General features: G+C 41.0%; 2 protein-coding genes across 2 annotated transcripts in view; one reads left to right on the forward strand and one right to left on the reverse strand.

The window, feature by feature from the left end:
• LOC143355923 (general transcription factor II-I repeat domain-containing protein 2-like) overlaps positions 1 to 20,437 on the forward strand; it is a 341,246-nt gene that overhangs the window by 172,419 nt on the left and 148,390 nt on the right. The window lies entirely within an intron of this gene.
• Positions 1 to 20,437, reverse strand: part of LOC143355919 (uncharacterized) — a 242,857-nt gene that overhangs the window by 26,068 nt on the left and 196,352 nt on the right. The window contains exon 6 of the mRNA XM_076791137.1: positions 12,145 to 12,329. Coding sequence (XP_076647252.1) covers positions 12,145 to 12,329 — 185 coding nt within the window. The remainder of the gene's footprint in view (positions 1 to 12,144; positions 12,330 to 20,437) is intronic.

Here is a 20,437-nt window from a genome sequence, read left to right on the forward strand (position 1 = left end):
TGTTACTTATGTCATTTTATGATTTCGCGTAATTTATGTCGGTTTATGTGAGTTTATGTGAGTTTATGTGATTTTACGGGACAGTAAGCGGGATCGGACTGTACGAGTTGAAATTTATGCACTTTTCCGATTTTTGTTACGTTACGTTACGACAAACGATTCCAACATGAGTGCGAAAGTGACGGTTCGGGTCTTGAAAGAAAGATTACGCGACATGAACTTGCCGACGACGGGCACCAGGCCTGAGTTACTAAACAGATTAATCGAAGCGGGTGTGCATCCAGAAACGTGCCTAAATACCTCCATCGAACTAGAACAAGAAGAGGAAATTGCGCCGGCACACCACTCAGCCGTGGTCACGGACGATGCTGCTTCGCGAACGGCATCAACGACTTCAGAAACCGAGCTTCTACGACGGGAACGAGACCTGGCCGAACGAGAGGTACAACTATTGCGCAGGGAGCTGGAATTGCTACGTGTCACCTCGCAAGGCGCCAGTCGATCGGCGATACAACCTACGTTCGCGAGCTGGAGGGACATTAAGGATATGGTCGCAGATTACGATGGTGTCACTTACGACTTCAACATTTGGGAGAAACAGGCGATACAATTGATCCGAAATTATGCACTCACGGATGATGCTGCTAAGGCTCTATTATGCAGTAAATTGACGGGAAAGGTGTTGAAGTGGCATCATACACGAAGCGATTGTGTAGAAATGAGCCACATGGATTTGCTGGCGGAAATTAGAAAAATGTTCGGACAGCGAGCAAATACTTTAAGTCTACGTAAAGAGTTCGAAGCCAGAACGTGGGCACCCCACGAGGCATTCGCGGATTATCTGCACGACAAAATTACGTTGGGGAACCGAGTCCCGGTCGCCGACGGCGAACTTGTAACGCCCTAAAAATCCCCGAGCTATACCAGATCATATTCCATTCGACACCACAGCATTTCCCGAGTCATTTGCACAAGTCAGCATTCCCCGAGCATTCACCTCGACACCACAGCATTTCTCGATACACGCGTACGCAACAGCATTAGTCAAATCACATCCGCCTGATTTCGAAAGCCCCCAAAAAATGCATTACTAATCAATAAGGTCAAGCTATAAGTATGGGAACATTCCCAGGGCAGTCAATCTTGGCTGAACCTCCGTTTTGTAACTCTGTCTTAAATAAACTTATACTTTTTGTCAGTAAAGAACGGGATAAAGAGCTGGGTAACTCCCACTCTCCCTTTTTTCAAGTATTTTTACCCAGTTTACGTCACAAACTCGTCGACTACGTGATCGACGGTATCCCAAACGAGGGTTACCGGACACAGGCACGCATTCAGTGTTTTAAATCCACCGATGCGTTATTGACGGCATTCGAAAAAGTCGTTTTACCACGGGAGACGATGCGGCGGGACATGGGGCGTCAAGGAGATGCTTCGATGATGGCTAAGAGGCTGCCAAGGATCTCGAAGGAGTTGAAGGACGATGTGAAGCTACGGTGTTATAATTGCAACGGGGTTGGACACTTTTCAAAGGATTGTCCGAAGCCGAGGAGAGAACGAGGTTCCTGTTACATCTGCGGACAATTTGGGCACCAGGCGACGAAGTGCGGGAAGCAGGCATCGACATCGGGGCATGTGAACTACGTAACAGAACAACGTGAGGACGATTGCGAGTTCCTGCGCTCAGTGGATCTGCACCTGGGTGACAAAAATGAACTCTCTTTTTCCGTAACCGCGTTATTAGACTCAGGTAGTCCGGTAAGTTTTATTAAAGACAAATTCGTGCCAGAAAGCTTTCAAAGAAATACCGTTCCAACGACCGATTTTTGCGGAATTAATAATAGTCACCTTCGCGTTTTGGGCAATGTAAATGCAACGATCGGTTTAGATAAGCAGAAATGCGACGTTCAATTATGTATTGTTCCAAATGAAACTATGCAAGAAAATTTAGTGCTCGGACGCGACTTTATGCGAATTGCGAACCTTACATTAGTATGTCGCGAAGCCCAAGAAATAATGAATATGGAAATGAATTCCGATGTCGAATTGTCCATGCGCGATATCACAGTAAACGAAGATCTGCCTGTACCAGTTAAGAGACGAGCACGGGAGATCTTTCGCGAAAGTTACGTGACTCCAACTAGACCAGAGAAGCCTACGAAATTCGTAAAATTGTACGCGACGAAAACAACAAATTCGACCGAAGTCATTAATTGTTTAAAATCATATTTCGTTACGTTCAGTAGACCAATACAGATTGTGTCAGATCGGGGAAGCAGCTTTACGTCTCGCGATTTCCAAGATTTCATGAACGAATATGGCATTCAGCACATCAAAGTCGCGACTGCGTCTCCGCAGGCCAATGGCCAAGTCGAACGCGTAAATCGTTCGATTATCCCGATGATAGCTAAACTAAGCGATGAACGAAAAGTTCAATGGATTAATGTCCTGAACGAGGTAGAATTTCTATGTAACAACACTATAAATAAATCCACAGGAGAATGTCCGAGCGTGCTCCTGTACGGCGTAAAGCAACGCGGAAAGGAGAGTGATAGTTTACGCGACTTTTTGGAATCGGCCGGGGTCATAAATAAAAAACGGGAATTAGACAAATTGAGACAGGAGGTCAGCAAAAAGATTGAAATGGCGCAAACAAAAAACCGCGATTATTATGATAAAAAACACCGAACACCGACAAAATACGCGGAAGGCGACAAGGTCATGATCCGAACTTTTGACAACACCCCCGGTGCGTGCGCGAAACTAACGCCTCGGTATAAAGGACCATACGTGGTGTCCAAGGTTTTAAGGAACGACCGGTACGTCATTCAAGATATCGACGGACACCAAAATTCGCAGATTCCGTATCGAGGAACCTGGGAAGCCGCGAATTTGCGACGATGGCTTCCCGCTTAAACAGTTATCTGTATGCGTTAGATTTAACAAGGGAACATATTCAGATGCGAAAATCCGATTTTGATGAAACTTATGGGAGCTTCTAGTTCTTTGAAAAATATTTGACACGTATTTTTTTTTATCGGCAGACATCCACTTTGAAGGGGTGAAAACAGCCCTCAAAGTTGGGGTTCAAAACCACATTTTTTGAGATATCTCGGAAACCAGAAATCGAAAAAATTTGAATTTTTTTTTAAATTGTGTGTTTTTCAATGGGAAATGTAGTCGCGCAAGAAAATTTTAACAAAAGTTTTTTGTTTAAACAATATATTAAAATTTTGATTTTTTTTTGCAGTTTCTTTTATTTATTGTTAGTTCATTTTAATGTAAACTTGGGTGTGTGATCTTTGATCCAAAATAGGGGATACATGTTTCAGGATTTTCTTTTTTTTTGCCATTTAACAATAATTATGCATAATGGAAGATAGTCTTGCACCTGGCGTGCGTAGGAAGGAATTCTGGCTTGTTTCATCGAAATATAAGCATTTAGTATAAACGTGTATAGTATTTTAAACAATACCACTGGGTTATGTGTCGTTTATTGTTTTATTAGTAGCTAAAGAAGGTGGCGCAGGTAGCAGCGTGACGCGGTGCTAATTACCGCGGCGGAGTAAGGGTACCGACTTTTATAGCCAATTCGCGTGTGAATTTCTGCAGTCGTTGGGCCTTTGATCAAAATATACCTGTAGCCTTTTTAAACTGTGAATCCTCGAAGTTGGAGTTTCCCTCGTCGTGTATGGTAGCTCTGAAAAGAGCTGGTGGCAAATGCCTCACATCAGTTTTACCTCGGTTATATATAGCATTTCAGAAGAACACGAATATTTTCAAACATTTCTATTGGTTGTTAGGGTGAGAGAGTGGGAAACGTAAGGTGTCTTAAGAATGTATAAATATGGGCACTTTGCTACGTGTGCTATTAGTCTTTCTGCATTACGGTTTGTAAAGCAACGTGGATATTAAGAAGTTAAGGCTACTTCTTTCGGATTTTTAAAACAGTGCCACATAAAACAAATAATTTCTGACGATAATCAAAAAAACATCCGATAATTATATTAATTTTACTTTTGCTGATTGTTTATTTTTCTTGTTAGATTCGTTTTTATAAACATGAAGGTCAATCCGACGAACGTTATAAACATTTTGATGGAAACATATAATAGTAATAATAACGAGGGAACACCCACGAATGGGAAGGAAATTGAACTGGCACACATTATTATAGATCTGATTGATAGGTACAGAGAAGCAGGGTACATGAATTTCGAAACGCAACAACAATTGATATTCGATGACCTAACAGACGAACCGACTTCATTTAATGTTCCCGAAGACGAAGAAGATTTGGAATCAGCGTCAACATCGAAACCGTCGTCTTCAAGTTCTCCGGACGAGAGTCCAGAAGAAATGGAATATGTAGACATTGATTTAGAATATAAGAAGAAAGCTGTAGATTATTGGAAGAGTGGAAGAAAAAGAACACTAAACTTCCAAACTGTAAAAAACCAATACAAGAAATTGAAGAGACAATCAGATTTATACAGATGGGAAGAACAAATTAATAAAGGCTACACTTGAAAAATTTATTGTAGCAAGAAATAATAAAATTTTGGTACACCACATAAATTTGAGACGGTGGGCAATGACCGAAAATTCATCAATAAATTTAGCAGGATTTCAGGCATCGTCCTGTTGGTTGTGGAAGTTTAAAGAGAACTATAATATAGTATCAAGAAAAACGACGAAACTCGTTACCCGCCATCATAGTAACCATTTAACAGATTTGACCGCAGCAGCAGACGATTTTGTGTGTCATGTGAAAGGGTATTTTGAAAATTATGGCGCAAGTAATATTTTCAATAGTGATCAAAGTGGGTTCCAGTTGGAATTGCACTCTGGTCGAACACTTTCACACAAAGGTGAAAAAGAAACGGGTGCTCTTGTCCAATCCATATCGTTAACAACTCACAGCTACACTATCCAGCCCACAATTTCAGCTGATGGACAGTTGCTATCGCCATTGTATATTGTTTTGAAAGGAGTCAAAGGGCAGTTAGGACCTCGTGTACGAAGAAGTGTGTTCACGGCACCTAATGTCCATATCGAAGCTTCCACATGAGGTAAACCAACGAAAGAATTATTGAGAACGTGGTTGACTGAAGTATTTCACGCTGCTACCTGCGCCACCTTCTTTAGCTACTAATAAAACAATAAACGACACATAACCCAGTGGTATTGTTTAAAATACTATACACGTTTATACTAAATGCTTATATTTCGATGAAACAAGCCAGAATTCCTTCCTACGCACGCCAGGTGCAAGACTATCTTCCATTATGCATAATTATTGTTAAATGGCAAAAAAAAAGAAAATCCTGAAACATGTATCCCCTATTTTGGATCAAAGATCACACACCCAAGTTTACATTAAAATGAACTAACAATAAATAAAAGAAACTGCAAAAAAAAATCAAAATTTTAATATATTGTTTAAACAAAAAACTTTTGTTAAAATTTTCTTGCGCGACTACATTTCCCATTGAAAAACACACAATTTAAAAAAAAATTCAAATTTTTTCGATTTCTGGTTTCCGAGATATCTCAAAAAATGTGGTTTTGAACCCCAACTTTGAGGGCTCTTTTCACCCCTTCAAAGTGGATGTCTGCCGATAAAAAAAAATACGTGTCAAATATTTTTCAAAGAACTAGAAGCTCCCATAAGTTTCATCAAAATCGGATTTTCGCATCTGAATATGTTCCCTTGTAAGTTACAATTGCGTTATAGATTACCGGCGATGAGTGTGTATGTGTGAGTAGAGTGTGCTCGGTTAATCGGTCTGTATGCGTTAGATTTAAGTCACAATTGCGTCATAGATTACAGGCGATGAGTGTGTATATGTGAGTAGAGTTTGCTAGGTTAATCGGGACGATTAACTGTCAGGTTGGCCGAACTGTAAGAGCGCGCGAGCGCACGATTTGCCACAAGGGGTAGCAGGGCAGCGGCGACGTCGATGGAATTCGACGATCGCGACGCAATCTGACAATCAGCGGCCACGGTCCGCGGCGCAGTTCGCCTAGACAATTAACGTTAACATGTACGGGCGAGATTAAATAAAGTTTCGCGATTACAGATGTGAGTAATAAAACCATCCGTGACTATCCCACTTCAACTGTATTTTACGTTTCTTCATCTTTTTCTTTGAAATTTCGTTTTGTAATTCGCTGAGTCGCAAAACTATTGATTGTACTATTCATTATTTTAGGTTCATAAAATTGCTGGATACTCTTTAGACATTCTGAAGTAAGGGTCGATAGCGAAAAAATGTATGTATATGGAAAACTTCTGAATTCTTGCCCATAATAACCTAAAAATGGTTAGATGGAAGGTTCCCTGGTAGGAATGCGATGACGCATCCATATTTTGTCCAATGAGACGAGGCAGTAGAGGTAAACATAGCCAGTCCAGTGGGACAGAGTTGATAATTAGCAAAGGACGCACGCTGATACTTCACTGACTCGTCTCGTTGGGCAGAGTAGAGGTACGAATGCGCGGCCGATTGGTTCAGACTGGAAGGGGCAGGCTTCGTTTCACACGCATTCTCGGCTGCAGTCCAAATATTGACTACAGCGGCCACACATACTATGTAGCGGCTGACGTCGAAGCCAAAACAATGGGACTACGGGCGCAGCTGAGGTGGGGATAGGCACACCTAACGGTAGACTTCTCAAGAATGGTGACACTTTAAAAATGGCGAAATTAAAATGGTTTCAAGTGTACGCTGCACCGCGACATTTCCTTATTTTGGACGGCAGACGAGCGGTTACGAGCAACGACCGAGCAGCTGTACTTGTCGTCCTTACACCATGTACATATGCGACTGCCACATGATCTAATACCATTATGAATTGTTAGAGAAATTCACTTCACGGACCCGTTTTTAAATAATCGGACACTTCAAAATTGACGAAATTAAAATTATTTGAAGTGAACGCTGCACCTGTTATGCCTATGGCCTCCCGGGCACTGCGCCAACCGTGCGAGGCTATTGAAGGAATAGGGTTGTCGGAGGCGGGTGCCTCAGAATAAGTGTTCAAATCAGGTTCGTGGCTGAGCCGTTTATTTAGCAATAGGAGTGATGTCGCGAGAGCGTCCGGCGTGGTTCAACTAAAACAGGCGATTCACTTCGACTCGCGGTTGAACTGTTATTGCGATTTAGCAGCGACCGGACTGCGACTAGACTCTAAGTGACTCGGCGGAGAATCGGCTGTGACTAGACTTCGTGACTGACCCTTCGCGTCGGTAGTCTGCTGCCTTATATCCTCGAAAATGCTTGTCGGCTGATTGGTGGAAGTCCTTGCGAGGAACTTCCACCAATCCATGCATTTTGCATAACACGCCCCCGTTCCACGCCTCTCGTGCGTGAGAAGGGTGAGCGCGTCGTTTTGTTAAAAACTAATTTTGGTGATGCAGCGGGGTGTCTTCCGGACCCTGTGCCAAGTGCGGTACGTGACTGCTGGCTTACGTCAACGGGCCCAGCTTTCCCGGGTGATAGAAACCAGCCACGCGTCGCTGGGACACTCTAGGCTGGAGACCCTTAGACTACCCAAAATTTATGGCGTCCACTTGCGCTATTGAGTTCGTCGCTAGGAACTACAAGGACACATCTGTCCGCTAAGTGGCCAAAAACGTTACAGACGTTTTCTCACAAATAGCGTCTTATGTTGTGCAAACCATAAATCTTTCTTGGTGCCGGTGCGCTGAAGATTTCTCTTCCGGCGCCCAGCTAGCCGCTACACTATGTATCGCAGTGCACCGTCCACTTGAAATAATTTTAATTTCGTCAATTTTAAAGTGTTCGCTTTTTTAAAAACAGGTCCGTAAAGGGGACACTCGGGGCTATAACCTCAATTTTTTCAATTTTTTAAAAAGGTACCTGCTACGAAAACATAGCATTTGTTTAAAATAATTGCCAAATAAATGGTGAAAAAAACATTTTTTCCAAATGACAACATTTTCGGTAAACACTTTTATGTTTTCACTATAAGCTCCCAAAAACTCATTTTCATCGGTGTGATAGTTCTAGCCTTATAATTTAATGAAAAAAGGGAGACACATATTTTTACACGTCCGTAAAATCAACAATTTTTAAAACATCGAAAAATCCATTGAGATTCGATTGATAGGTCATCATCATCGGTAAAGTAGTTTTTTAAATAATACAACATTCATAATGTTTTTCTCCCTACGTCATGGCCACGCCACGGCGTCCGGGGTCGCGGAGTATTCTTCGCAAGAATATTTCGTGTCACCCCGGCCGCGGCACGGTCGGCTCTACCATAGAATCCTCAGGAGTAAGAGCGGAGTAAACGGTTCTGGGGTTCTGGGGTTCTGGTAGCTAACCCCCGTGGTGCGCGGCACTTGACCTTTGTTGCGAGCATCTCGAGCGCCTCTTAAGCGGCCTTCGAACACGGCCAACTCTGGATGGCATACGAAAACGTGCCCCGTTCCCGGACACGGTGAGACCCGTCTTGATTGTCCTGACCTTAAAAGAGTCAGAGTTTGAGAGTAAAACAGAGTAAAACAAAGAGAGAGTCGAACAGCGTTTAAGAGTTTAAAGGGGTAAGAGTTAGAGAGTGACAGAGAGGGAGAGAGAGAGAGGGAGAGGGGGGGGGAGAGAGAGAGAGAGAGAGAGAGAGAGAGAGGGAGAGGGAGAGGGAGAGGGAGAGGGAGAGGGAGAGGGAGAGGGAGAGGGGGGGAGGGGGGAGAGGGAGAGGGGGAGAGAGAGGGAGAGGGGGGGAGAGAGAGAGAGGGAGAGGGTGGGAGAGAGAGAGGGAGAGGGGGGAGAGAGAGAGGGAGAGGGGGGGAGAGAGAGAGAGAGAGGGAGAAGGGGGGGGAGAGAGAGAGGGAGAGAGGGGGGAGAGAGAGAGGGAGGGGGGGGAGAGGGAGAGAGGGGGGAGAGAGAGAGGGGGGGAGAGAGAGAGAGAGGGGGGAGAGAGAGAGGGAGAGAGGGGGGGAGAGAGAGAGGGAGAGAGGGGGGGAGAGAGAGGGAGAGAGGGGGGAGAGAGAGAGGGAGAGAGGGGGGGAGAGAGAGAGAGGGAGAGAGGGGGAGAGAGAGGGGGGAGAGAGAGGGGGGGAGAGGGGGGAGAGAGAGGGAGAGGGGGGGGGAGAGAGAGGGAGAGAGGGGGGGAGAGAGAGGGAGAGGGAGAGCGAGAGAGAGAGAGTTGTATAGTCGGGTTTGACGAAATAATCATAGTCGAGTCGGTAAAGTTTAGGATTAGAGTCGTGATCGTGATCGCCTAGACGTGTTTTTGGTGTGAAAATAAAATAAATAAATAGCAGTGTCAACGGGTTGTGAATTATATTGTCTATTGACAATAAATATTTGCGTACCCAGTTAGCCGCTTCTAAAGCCTCCTCAGACAGAAGTCCCATTGGGACATCAAAATGATTAATGATGTCACACCCATGTATTAAAACTTTATGTATAGTTATAGGCATGTAGTACCAATTGTATTTTCCTATGTATAAATCTAATGTTTAATCTTATGTATAAATCAAACATATATTAAAAACAAATTAAGAATACATAAAAATGATTGATTTATAATTATTGCAAAATTTTATTATACATAAAAATGATTATTATATGATTATTATTAGCATTTTCCATCCTAATACGCATGTTTTTCAAAATAAATGTATTTCATAACGTGATATAAACGAATATTGAACTTTCCCAGTAAATTCCCCACTGTAACTGTGGCGAACAAATGGCAAAATTTTTTACAACCAAAGTTGTTTACAAATGTATACTTATTGTTAATTATTCACAGAAAATTTCACAATATAACTAATACATTTAAAAAGAAAATAACAAATTTTCCACGATAGATCCTAAAGGAAAGGTATGGACACTTCTTAAAAAGTTTATAAAATTGAGAGTGTCAAAAAGTAGCAGACAAAACTATGAAATCCTTAAACTATAATAAGTAATGTATCCGAATATGCATGAATTTCAGGATATATTTTTTTGTTTTATTAATTTAAAGTTTTATATGCAATTAACAAATAAAACCACCGTTGAAAATTTGTACAAAAAATAAATCTACTTTATTAAATGTAAAAAGAATGCACATTCCTTGGTAAGCACTTTCCATTACACAGAATTATTATTGCACACTCATTTACAGTTAATGGTTTCGATTTTTGGCACTTTCGATAGTGCTTCCATCGCCAAATTTTTTTACAAAAATCTAAATTTAGTTACTAATGCATATGAAATGGTAATTAGTCACATAAAATTAAATTTAACAATAAAATTAATAAATTGGAAAAAACATTAACAATTTTGATGCATAAAAATAATTGTTAAATGATTTTTAAATGAATAATAATATGAATTTCCTGTTAATATGCAGTTCTGCCAAAGGAAATTTTCGTACATCGTCAAATAAACATGTAGCGTCCGATTCGTCGCAGACGGTCCGCGTGTTTCCGGCCGTGTGGCAATCGAGGATGCCACAGCTGCGCGAAGCATGCTCTTTCGTCCCAAAACGTATTGCGCAAAGAGCCCTTTTCCGATTTTTGTCCGTCCTTCGACTAATCACGAAGAATGCTAATCCTTGAGTTGCCGCACGCGAGGCGCCTGAGGATTCGAGCTGATGGCATTGGAAAAGTGGCCATAAGTCAATCCGTGCGACCCTCACTCCGTGTACCGTCCGCACGGTACTTGAGGGTCCCGGATTCGGACACAGCGGGCCTTATGGCCCACTACACGCGGCGGCCAAGGGGTCATAAAGCCTCTTCCGCACAACGCGAGGTACGCTCGGGTTGCGCCACAACCCTAAGAACCGTGTCTCTGGTTTTCGTCCGTTTGACTTGGTCTTCGTCACCGGACCTCGGCCAAAGGACAATAAATTAGCTGTCAGCCACTTGGCTAGCACGGCGTACGTAGGCCACTCGGGTCCCAACAATACCCAGCCACTTGGCTGAAAATACATGCTGCTCCGAGATACCAATAAACGCGCTTTTTGGGGAATTTCCCGAACATCGGCCTAAGGTAGGGATTTCTTCCACCACCAAAGAGGGAGGTTCCAGAAGATCCTCTCCCTTAGGTTGATTAACAAATCAGAAGAGTTTTACACCCATCATGGGCCCATGCCCAGAATTCTCACCACCCACACGAGGTGACGAACGAACTGACCTCGGAGCAGCAAAGCAGAATCAATCCAACTGGCAACCAGTGAACTTAAAAACTCCGACTAAACGTAGACGCGCATATACAAAGGCCTCGCTTTGTTAAATCCGAAATCGCGCTAAGTTCATACCGCGCTAAGTTTATACCGCTCCAGTTCACTGTTCCGTGAAACAAATACTCATCTAATGTTAGTTCGGCAGATGAGATTCAATAAGTTGTAAATAGTGTGAATAAATAGTCTGTTGCGCAAAGAAAACGACTGCAACATTCATTTTCAACCACGAATTTATCCATGTAGTGAGATGTGCCGCACTTGTCCGCACTGTGCGGTGGTGTGAGTTTTTCCACTGACTTGGAAACATAAGGTTGGCACTATCATACAACGATAATTCACTGTAGTAAGTAGAAAAATTCATCAGCAGACTATGCGTAGTCCTTAGGTTATCATCAAATGGCTAAACAATATTAATGTTTGATTATTTCCATCCAAGCACTGATTATAGAAGCGCCTATGTGACAATTCATGTGATTGTTCACAATATCGCAACCAATTTCTAGTGATATGCCACTAACGTTATGTCACAACTAATATTATATTGTTGAAAGTATTTGCAATATATCTACGTCGTTTTGCAATATATGTATTGATGCATGGACGACATTAACTTTTTATATACAGTGTGTGCTAACAAAACAAAGAAATATTTTAAGGGTAATTATCCATAACTACGTTGTTAGCAAAAATCAAGAGTAAAATGATTGTGATACTTTTAGTAAAACATAGCGAAAAGTACTTAAGTCTCTTCCCTTCTGTCTCTTACACAGTATGTTACTGTTTACACACGGTGTTTATCAATTCATTACAACGTTAATTTTAAAAATACCATCTTCAATTAGAGCTTATTTTGTATGTGCGACTTCGAAGAGTTAAGTCTGTTGTGTAATGAAAATTACAAAATAAGAATTTGTTTATGAATTTGAAAAACATTTGTACCTTGTCTGTTTTGAAGAATGTTCTTCAAAAGCGTTTATATTTGAATCCTGTGCCCTTCTCTTCTGCTCTTCTTCATTATCGCTAGAGATTTTGTGAATTCCTAAATCGAAGGTGTCAGTAGGCTCAGGAGTAATCATAGTCCTTGGCATACTTCCAGGAGTATGACACTGGCTACTACTTTCAGTCTGTAAAAAAGTAATGATAATGATAGAACGTGAACCAAATTTTTAGAAGAGTGGTCGTACGCGATTGGTTCGTGCTCGATCGCATGATACTGGTATACAACCCGGTCGAGATTCAAATAGAGGAGGTTTACCGACAATGAGCCTGACAAATATTATGCGACCTCGTCCAATGGTAACGAGTGATCGCTACGCGACTCTAAACACGGTCCAAAAGAAAAAGGAACTGGATAACACTCGAACGCTCGATGGTAGTCGTAACGGCCGGCAACTCCAAAATTCGAGTCCCGAACAGACCATACGACTTGAATTTCTATGAAAAGTTAGAACAATTAGTTTACTACATGATGTGAAAAAAAGTTTGTTGAATAACTGCAAGGTAATTATTTACAATAGCGGCTTCTTCACCGATTTCAATGACCTTGAAATATATTGTTGGGGGCATAATTCTGAAGAACTTTTTCCTATAGGTGTTACCACGAGACAACCTTCGTTTCCGAGATATTTGTAAACAACTTCTACTACTGCACAGAATCCGTTTTCTAACCCACACCACGCCATACATACATACCTCTCGTATATTTTATACTATCCTCTTTCCTGACATCGCCAGCCATGTTCTTGTACACATTATTCTTTCTACGTGATGATATGGCGGGATTGAAATGGGACCATAACGAATACAATATATTGGTTTAAATAATTACCTATATTTAACTACAACGGTCTAATACCTCGCTCACCTGAGTTCGTACTATCCCGATCATTGCAGGAAATTAGTTTAAGGTATGCCAAAATGCCTTTTAAGTTAGTCTAAACGGCCAATGCTAAACGTAACCCAGACCTAACCAAGATTCTTTTCAAATAGCTATAGGAATCTAGGCCTCCGTGGTCTTTGGCAACACTCCCAAGAAAAATTATAATACTTAACCTAACTAAAGTTTGTGTAACCATTTTGAACGATTTTTGTTTTGGTGTAGGTTAGGTTTGGGGGAGGGGGAGTGACAGGTGGAAATTTAGTCATTCGAAAACAGTAGAGTTTGCTATAGTCATCCTAACAGTTTTCCGCAAATACATACAGTGGGTGTAGAAAGTATTCGTACACCAATAAATTTGACACAAAAGTTCGTAAAACTGTTGTTTACTAATTATTTTTTTTTGAACAATCAGTATTAACATATTCTAGAATATCTATAGGATAGATGCAGTGCAGAAAAAAAGGATTTACTTGTATAACTTACAAAATTAACAAGAAAAAACACAAAATCGACAGAAATACACAAGCAATAACTATTCGTACAGTTCTCAATTTGAACTGCTTACAGGAGTATTTATAATGTAAACATACAATATCGATGATCGTGGACCGTCGATCATGATCCTTCGTGGATTGTCAGTATGTTTGTCAACATTGGTGATATCAGTAGCATTGAAAATTTCGTAGTATTGTCACTTACAGTTTAGAAGTGGGACGAAAGCGTGCGGAAACTACAATAGCAGGAAGAAAAATTATTGTTAATTTGCATAATCAATGTAAAAGTTTGACAGAGATTTCACGCATTGTAAGTAGAACTCGATCTACGATACAAAGTATAATTGATAGGTACGGGCTTCGAAAAACACTGAAAAATAACGCAAGAAGTGGACGTCCAAGGAAATTTAATGATCATACTGGCCGAGTTATTATTCAAACGGTAAAACAAAATCCAAAAATAAGTGCAATAAAAATAGTTGAACACCTTAAAAATAATTTAAATACGGATATATCTGTCAGTACTGTGCGTAGCTTTTTACGAAATCAAGGATATCATGGTCGGGTAGCCCGTATAAAATATTTCGTAAGTGAAACGAACAGAAAGAAAAGATTACTATTCGCAAATAATAATGTCGCTACGCCAATGGAGTACTGGAATAGAGTGATTTTCACAGATGAAAGAAAATTCAACATTTTTGGATCAGATGGACACTGTACTGTTTGGAGAAAAAAAAATACAGAATTGAATCCAGAAAACTTACGGCCTACAGTGAAACACGGTGGAGGTTCCGTAACTGTTTGGGGCTGCATGAGTGCAGCTGGTGTTGGCACATTGCAATTTATCGACGGAATAATGAACCACAGGGTTTATGTTGACATTTTAAAGTGCAATCTTCTTTTCAGTGCAGAAAAAATGGGCATTAAAGATAATTTCGTTTTCATGCAAGATAATGATCCCAAGCACACTGCGTACAATACCAGAATGTGGATACTACATAATACCCCCGCGTGCTGGAAACTCCTCCGCAATCTCCCGACATCAACCCCATAGAACACTTGTGGGATTACTTGGACCGTCAGATCAAAAAACATGAAATTTCCGCAAAAGAAGACCTAAAAAATGCTCTCATAGAGGAGTGGAACAAAATCCCGCCACACGTAACATCGAATTTAGTTAATTCGATGCTTAAAAGGATTGCAGCAATTATAAACTCAAAAGGATATCCTACAAAGTATTAATTAATTCTTTTCTTTAATTGTCTAATGTTAAATTAATTTAAATTGCATTTGTTTCGTCAATTTCTGGGAACTTAAGAACTGTACGAATAGTTATTGCTTGTGTATTTCCGTCGATTTTGTGTTTTTTCTTGTTAATTTTGTAAGTTATACAAGTAAATCATTTTTTTCAGCACTGCATCTATTCTATAGATATTTTAGAATATGTTAATACTCATTGTTTATAACAAAATAATTAGTAAATAACAGTTTTACGAACTTTTGTGTCAAATTTATTAGTGTACGAATACTTTTTACACCCACTGTATCTCGCAAACCAAGGTCTTTCGGCGGTAACATTCGTAGGAAAAAGTTGTTCAGAATTATGATCTTACAAGGGAACAACTGAATAGTTGATACAAACCGATTTTAATGAAACTTATGGGAGATATAGTTCTTTGAAAAATATTTGAAGGGGTGAAAACAGCCCTCAAAGTTGGGGGTAATAACCACATTTTTTTAGATATCTCGGAAACCAGAGGTCGAAAAAATTAAATTTCTTTAAAAATTGTGTGTTCTCTAATGGGAAATGTAGTCGCGCAAGAAAATGTTGACAAAAGTACGCGTGTTTCACTTCGCGATCGTACCGATGTGTCTCAACGACTTTTCCCACACGAATGATGACCGTTGCCACACCACTCGCATGCACTCTGCCGATCTCTCAGGAGTCATGCATGCGTGGCGACATGTGCAAGGCTTAGATCACTCAGCCAAGTCTTAGGAGCGCGTTCGCGGTGGGCACTACAGTGGGCACGGACGCTCTCTGGTGTTGGTGGGGCGACCTCGACCGCACACCGATGGCAGAATCGCCAGAAGCGTTGTGGTGGAGGCCCGCGTTGATCATGCAGCACGCCGCCCGATCGATATGTAATCGATACGGTTACAATATTAAAAATTTAATTTTTTTGCAGTTTCTCTTATTTATTGTTAGTTTAGTTTAATGTAAACTTGGGTGTGTGATCTTTGATCCAAAATAGGGGATCCGTGTTTTAGGATTTTTTCTTTTTGCCATTTAACAATAATTATGCATAATGAAAGATAGTCTTGCACCTGGCGTGCGGAGGAAGGAATTCTGGCATGTTTTGTAGAAGTATAAGCATTTAGTATAAACGTTATGGTATTTTGAACAATACCACTGGGTTATATGTCGTTTATTGTTTTATTAGTAGCTAAAGAAGGTGACACAGGTAGCAGCGTCACGCGGTGCTAATCATCGCGCCGCGGCGCACAGTGCGGACTAGTGGGGCATGTCTCATTACACGTTTATATCACGATGTATGAAAAATTCCTTTGGCAAAACTGCATATTAGGAGGAAATTGATATTATTAATCATTTGACAATCATTTAACAATTATTTTTATGCATAAATATTGATAATTTTTGTTTAATTTATTCATTTTATTGTTAAATTTCATTTTCTGGGAATAATTAGCAATACATATACATTCGTAACCAAATTTGGATTTTTGTCCAAAATTTTGCCATTTGTCCGCCTCAGTCATAGTGCAAAATTTACTATTATAGAAAAATTCAATGTTCGTGTATATCACGATATGAAACACATTTCTTTTGCAAAAAATGCGTATTAGGAAGGAAATTTATTAATAATCATATAATGATTATTTTTATGCATAATACAATTTTACAATAATTATATATATAATATTATTTCGGACTCCTTCTTAAGCAAAAACACAAGGTTGATTCGTCTAAAAATATAGAGTTTTATTATTAATTACACAATAAATAATATTTACATACTTCCCACGTGTCACACTAACCTAAAAATATAGAGAATCAACAATTAAATGTTTGTGCTTCCCTATATTCTCTCCCCGTACAATCTTCTTTATAGAAACCTGATCTTGTGGATTTCTGAACTTTAATATTTTGTTAATTCGTTTCTCACGAATTATCGAGGTAATTAATTATTAAATTAATTGATTCACGTGTCACTCTCTCTATCTAAATCTCTGTTTACTTTATCCTGTCTGGTCCTGACCTCTCTCGAGTATCTATATGTAACTCACCAGCCTATACACAAAGCTTACATATATCAATCATTTTTGTGTATTTTTAATTTGTTTTTAATATATGTGTGGGGTGTAAATAAATATATTATCATTAGGTTACGAGCGTCTAGGTTTAAGGGGGCCGGCAGGGTTTGAAATCCATATACGTATGCAAGGATCAAAATCTAGACAAACTGCCGCTTCAATATCGCAATGAGCAGTTTAGAAGTGGTCAATTGTGTTTCCTAAAAGTCCAATCTACGTCTGTATGGAGCCCAAATTGCGAATTTCTACCTCATCGTGGAGTAATTTGTAATATTCGGCAGAAAATTCGAATTCTGAAGCAAGTATGACGTCACAAGATGGCTGCCGCCGAGAGATTCTCTTAATTTCGAGAGATTTAGTGCTCGTATAGAAAAAAAGCTCTATACAGACGTAGCAAAGACATGTACAAACACGGTGGTATGCATTTTTAATTGATTACTTACTTATTTAAGATGTAAAATGTCTAGAAAAAAGGCACAATTTTGCGGTTCCGCTCACTAGCGCTACGGTCTCTCAGCGGCAAACGCTGTACGTTGCGATAGAATACGGTCGATAATGCAGATCGATAGTACAGGTGTACGTATGTACGATATGCATGCTGCCGAATATTGTAAATTACTCCACGATGAGGTAGAAATTCGCAATTCGGGCTCTATACAGACGTGGATTGAACCTTTGGGAAAGACAATTTACCATTTATAAACTGCTCGTTGCAATATTGAAGCGGCAATTTGGAAAAGTTTCTGACCCTTGCACGTGTCGCTACGCATCTCGTAACGCCAGGCTTGCTTCGAACACCTCGCGACTGGCGGCATGCTGCCGAATATTGTAAATTACTCCACGATGAGGTAGAAATTCGCAATTTGGGCTCTATACAGACGTAGATTGAACCTTTGGGAAAGACAATTGACCATTTATAAATTGCTCGTTGCAATATTCAAACGGCAATTTGAAAAAGTTTCTGACCCTTGCACGTTTCGCTATATGGCACATGCCGTATTTTTTCTACGCTACAACAAAATTCGGTTTGGCGCGACTGCAGTGTGCCACACTCGCCCTCGTACCCTCGAAGAGGTAGGACGTGCCCCGTGCGCAGCCTTCCGACTCAGGCACCCGCGCGGTTGCGATTTTCTAAAAACGTTCAAAGTGACATCGCAGTGTATACGTTGTGTGTTCCAAGTAGTGCAGTGCACTCGCAAAAATGAGTGACCTCAGTGGGGTAAAACCAAGTGTAACATAGGGTCGTGTAACATAGTGTAGCAGGACAGTGAGTGCCAAAATCCCAAACAAGCAGCACAATAGAACGTGAGTCCCAGGACCACGTGAGGGCGGGCGCCCCTTCAAATGAAGAGGGCATGAAGCCTGCGAAAGCGGATCCAAGCACGCCAACCAAAACGAGCAGCACACAAGAATTTAACAAGATTGTCCACCAGGACACTGCACAGTCAGTAAAAACGAAATGCAGCCTCCCAGCGAATATTTTGTTAGATCCGCAGGCATCCAGATTCATAAGACATCTAACAAAAAATAACAGAATCACAAGGAGGATCAACCCCACGCCCAACATCACGAAAAGAAAAACAATCCAATCTCGAAACAAAAACAATGCAGGAAGCCAGAGCAGGTTTGCTGATACGAACAAATTCGCAGCCTTGGAACTGGACAACGCACAAGAACCATTCCCGGCTCTACCTGAAGAAAACGTCCCCAAAAGACAAAAGGACGGCACCGTAGCCGGACAAAAAAGACCTTGGCCAAGTACCGACGCCCAAAAATCAACAAAAAAGACGGAAAAGGACATACAGCCAACGCCAAAGAAACAAACATAAGGGGTGCCTCAAACACCAGATGCAACCAGGACATCGGAAAAGAAAACGTTAGCAGGGACCAGCACCGACACCAGCCAGGCCCTAACACCACCACCCCAACCAGAGAACCAAGGTCAGTAGCCGCTTACAAAAGGAACACCAGACCCCAGGCCACCCCACTCAACACAAAATCCAGGTAGCCTCGCGCAAATCACGCCCTCACCAGCAAATGTAACAAACAATGTAAACACAAGCACCCACAAACCGCCCCCAATCACATTACACATAAATACAGTCAAACCAATAATCGAGACATTGAAATAAAAAATATCCAATTTTTCACTAAAAAGAATAAATAACAACAAACACATTCTAAACACGCTCACTCTAGACAACCACAAAACAGCATGCGAAACTTTAAAACAACACAAGATACAATTTTTCACATACACCCCCAAACCAGACAAAAACATCACAGTTATGTTGAAAAACATAGAGGAAAACTTCGAACCCAGGGTAATCTTAGAAGCATTAATTAACCAAAGCATACCAGGGGTTACATTCCTCGCAGTAAAACGTTTCACAACAAAGAGAGCCATAGAGGAGGGCAGAGCCCTACCTCTATTCTTGGTTCAACTGTCAGCGGACAGCACGATAAATAACCTGAGCCATGTAAAAACCATTTTACACACCTGTGTAAAATGGGAAAAATTAATAAAGAGGGACCGCATCCAATGCAAAAGATGCCAGCGCATTGGGCATGCGGCATCAAATTGCAATCTGGATTACAGGTGCGTCAAATGTGACCAACCCCACAACCCGGGCGAGTGCAAAAGATCTTCCGTTTCTCCCACCAAAAAAACAGAGACACCCCCATACTGCGCGAACTGCAAAAGTTATGGGCACCCCGCCTCATACAGAGGCTGTCCCAAACTAAAAGAAATGATGGAGTCAATCGCGGCCAAAAAAGAGTCACTTAAAACAACATAAAATCAAACTTCATAAAATCCGGAATATCATTCAGCTCTGTAGCAGCTAACACCACCACGAAAAAACCACCCACCCAACCGCACATAGTTCAAACACACAGCACAGACACCGTACCCACCCAACAATCCCAAAACAACTTACTCGAACAAATAAAAACTATAATCGACGCCGCAGTCAACACACAAACAGCACATTTGCGCACACTAATTCAGGACAACAGCAACAAAATTAACATAATAGCACAAGCTCTAGACCTAGAACCATAAATGGCTCATAACACAGCAAACAACACCGCAGCCACAACAACAACCCCAAACACCACCACACTTCAAGAATTCAAAATAATAGAAATTAACGTAAACTCCCTCATTTCAAACGAAAAAAGGGCAACCCTCACCGACTACCTCTGCACACACGAGCCGGATGCGGTCCTTCTGTGTGAAACCAAACTAAACCATAGGCACCGCATTAACTTTAAAAACTACATAATGATAAGGAATGACAGGCCCAACTTGAAACAGGGTGGGGGAACCGGAATCCTAATCAAGCAAAATATCTAATTCAGAACCATCCAGCTAAATAATAACCACACCTCATCGCTCGAGACAAGAGTATTAAAAATCAAAATCCGGCAAAAAACCTGTTCCTAATAGCAGCATACGCCCCCAGCAGTAATAATGAAGAATTTACAGCAGACCTCAATACAATATTTGGAAAATTAGAAT

Source organism: Halictus rubicundus, chromosome 7, assembly GCF_050948215.1.
Source record: "Halictus rubicundus isolate RS-2024b chromosome 7, iyHalRubi1_principal, whole genome shotgun sequence".
NCBI classification, from domain to species: domain Eukaryota; kingdom Metazoa; phylum Arthropoda; class Insecta; order Hymenoptera; family Halictidae; genus Halictus; species Halictus rubicundus.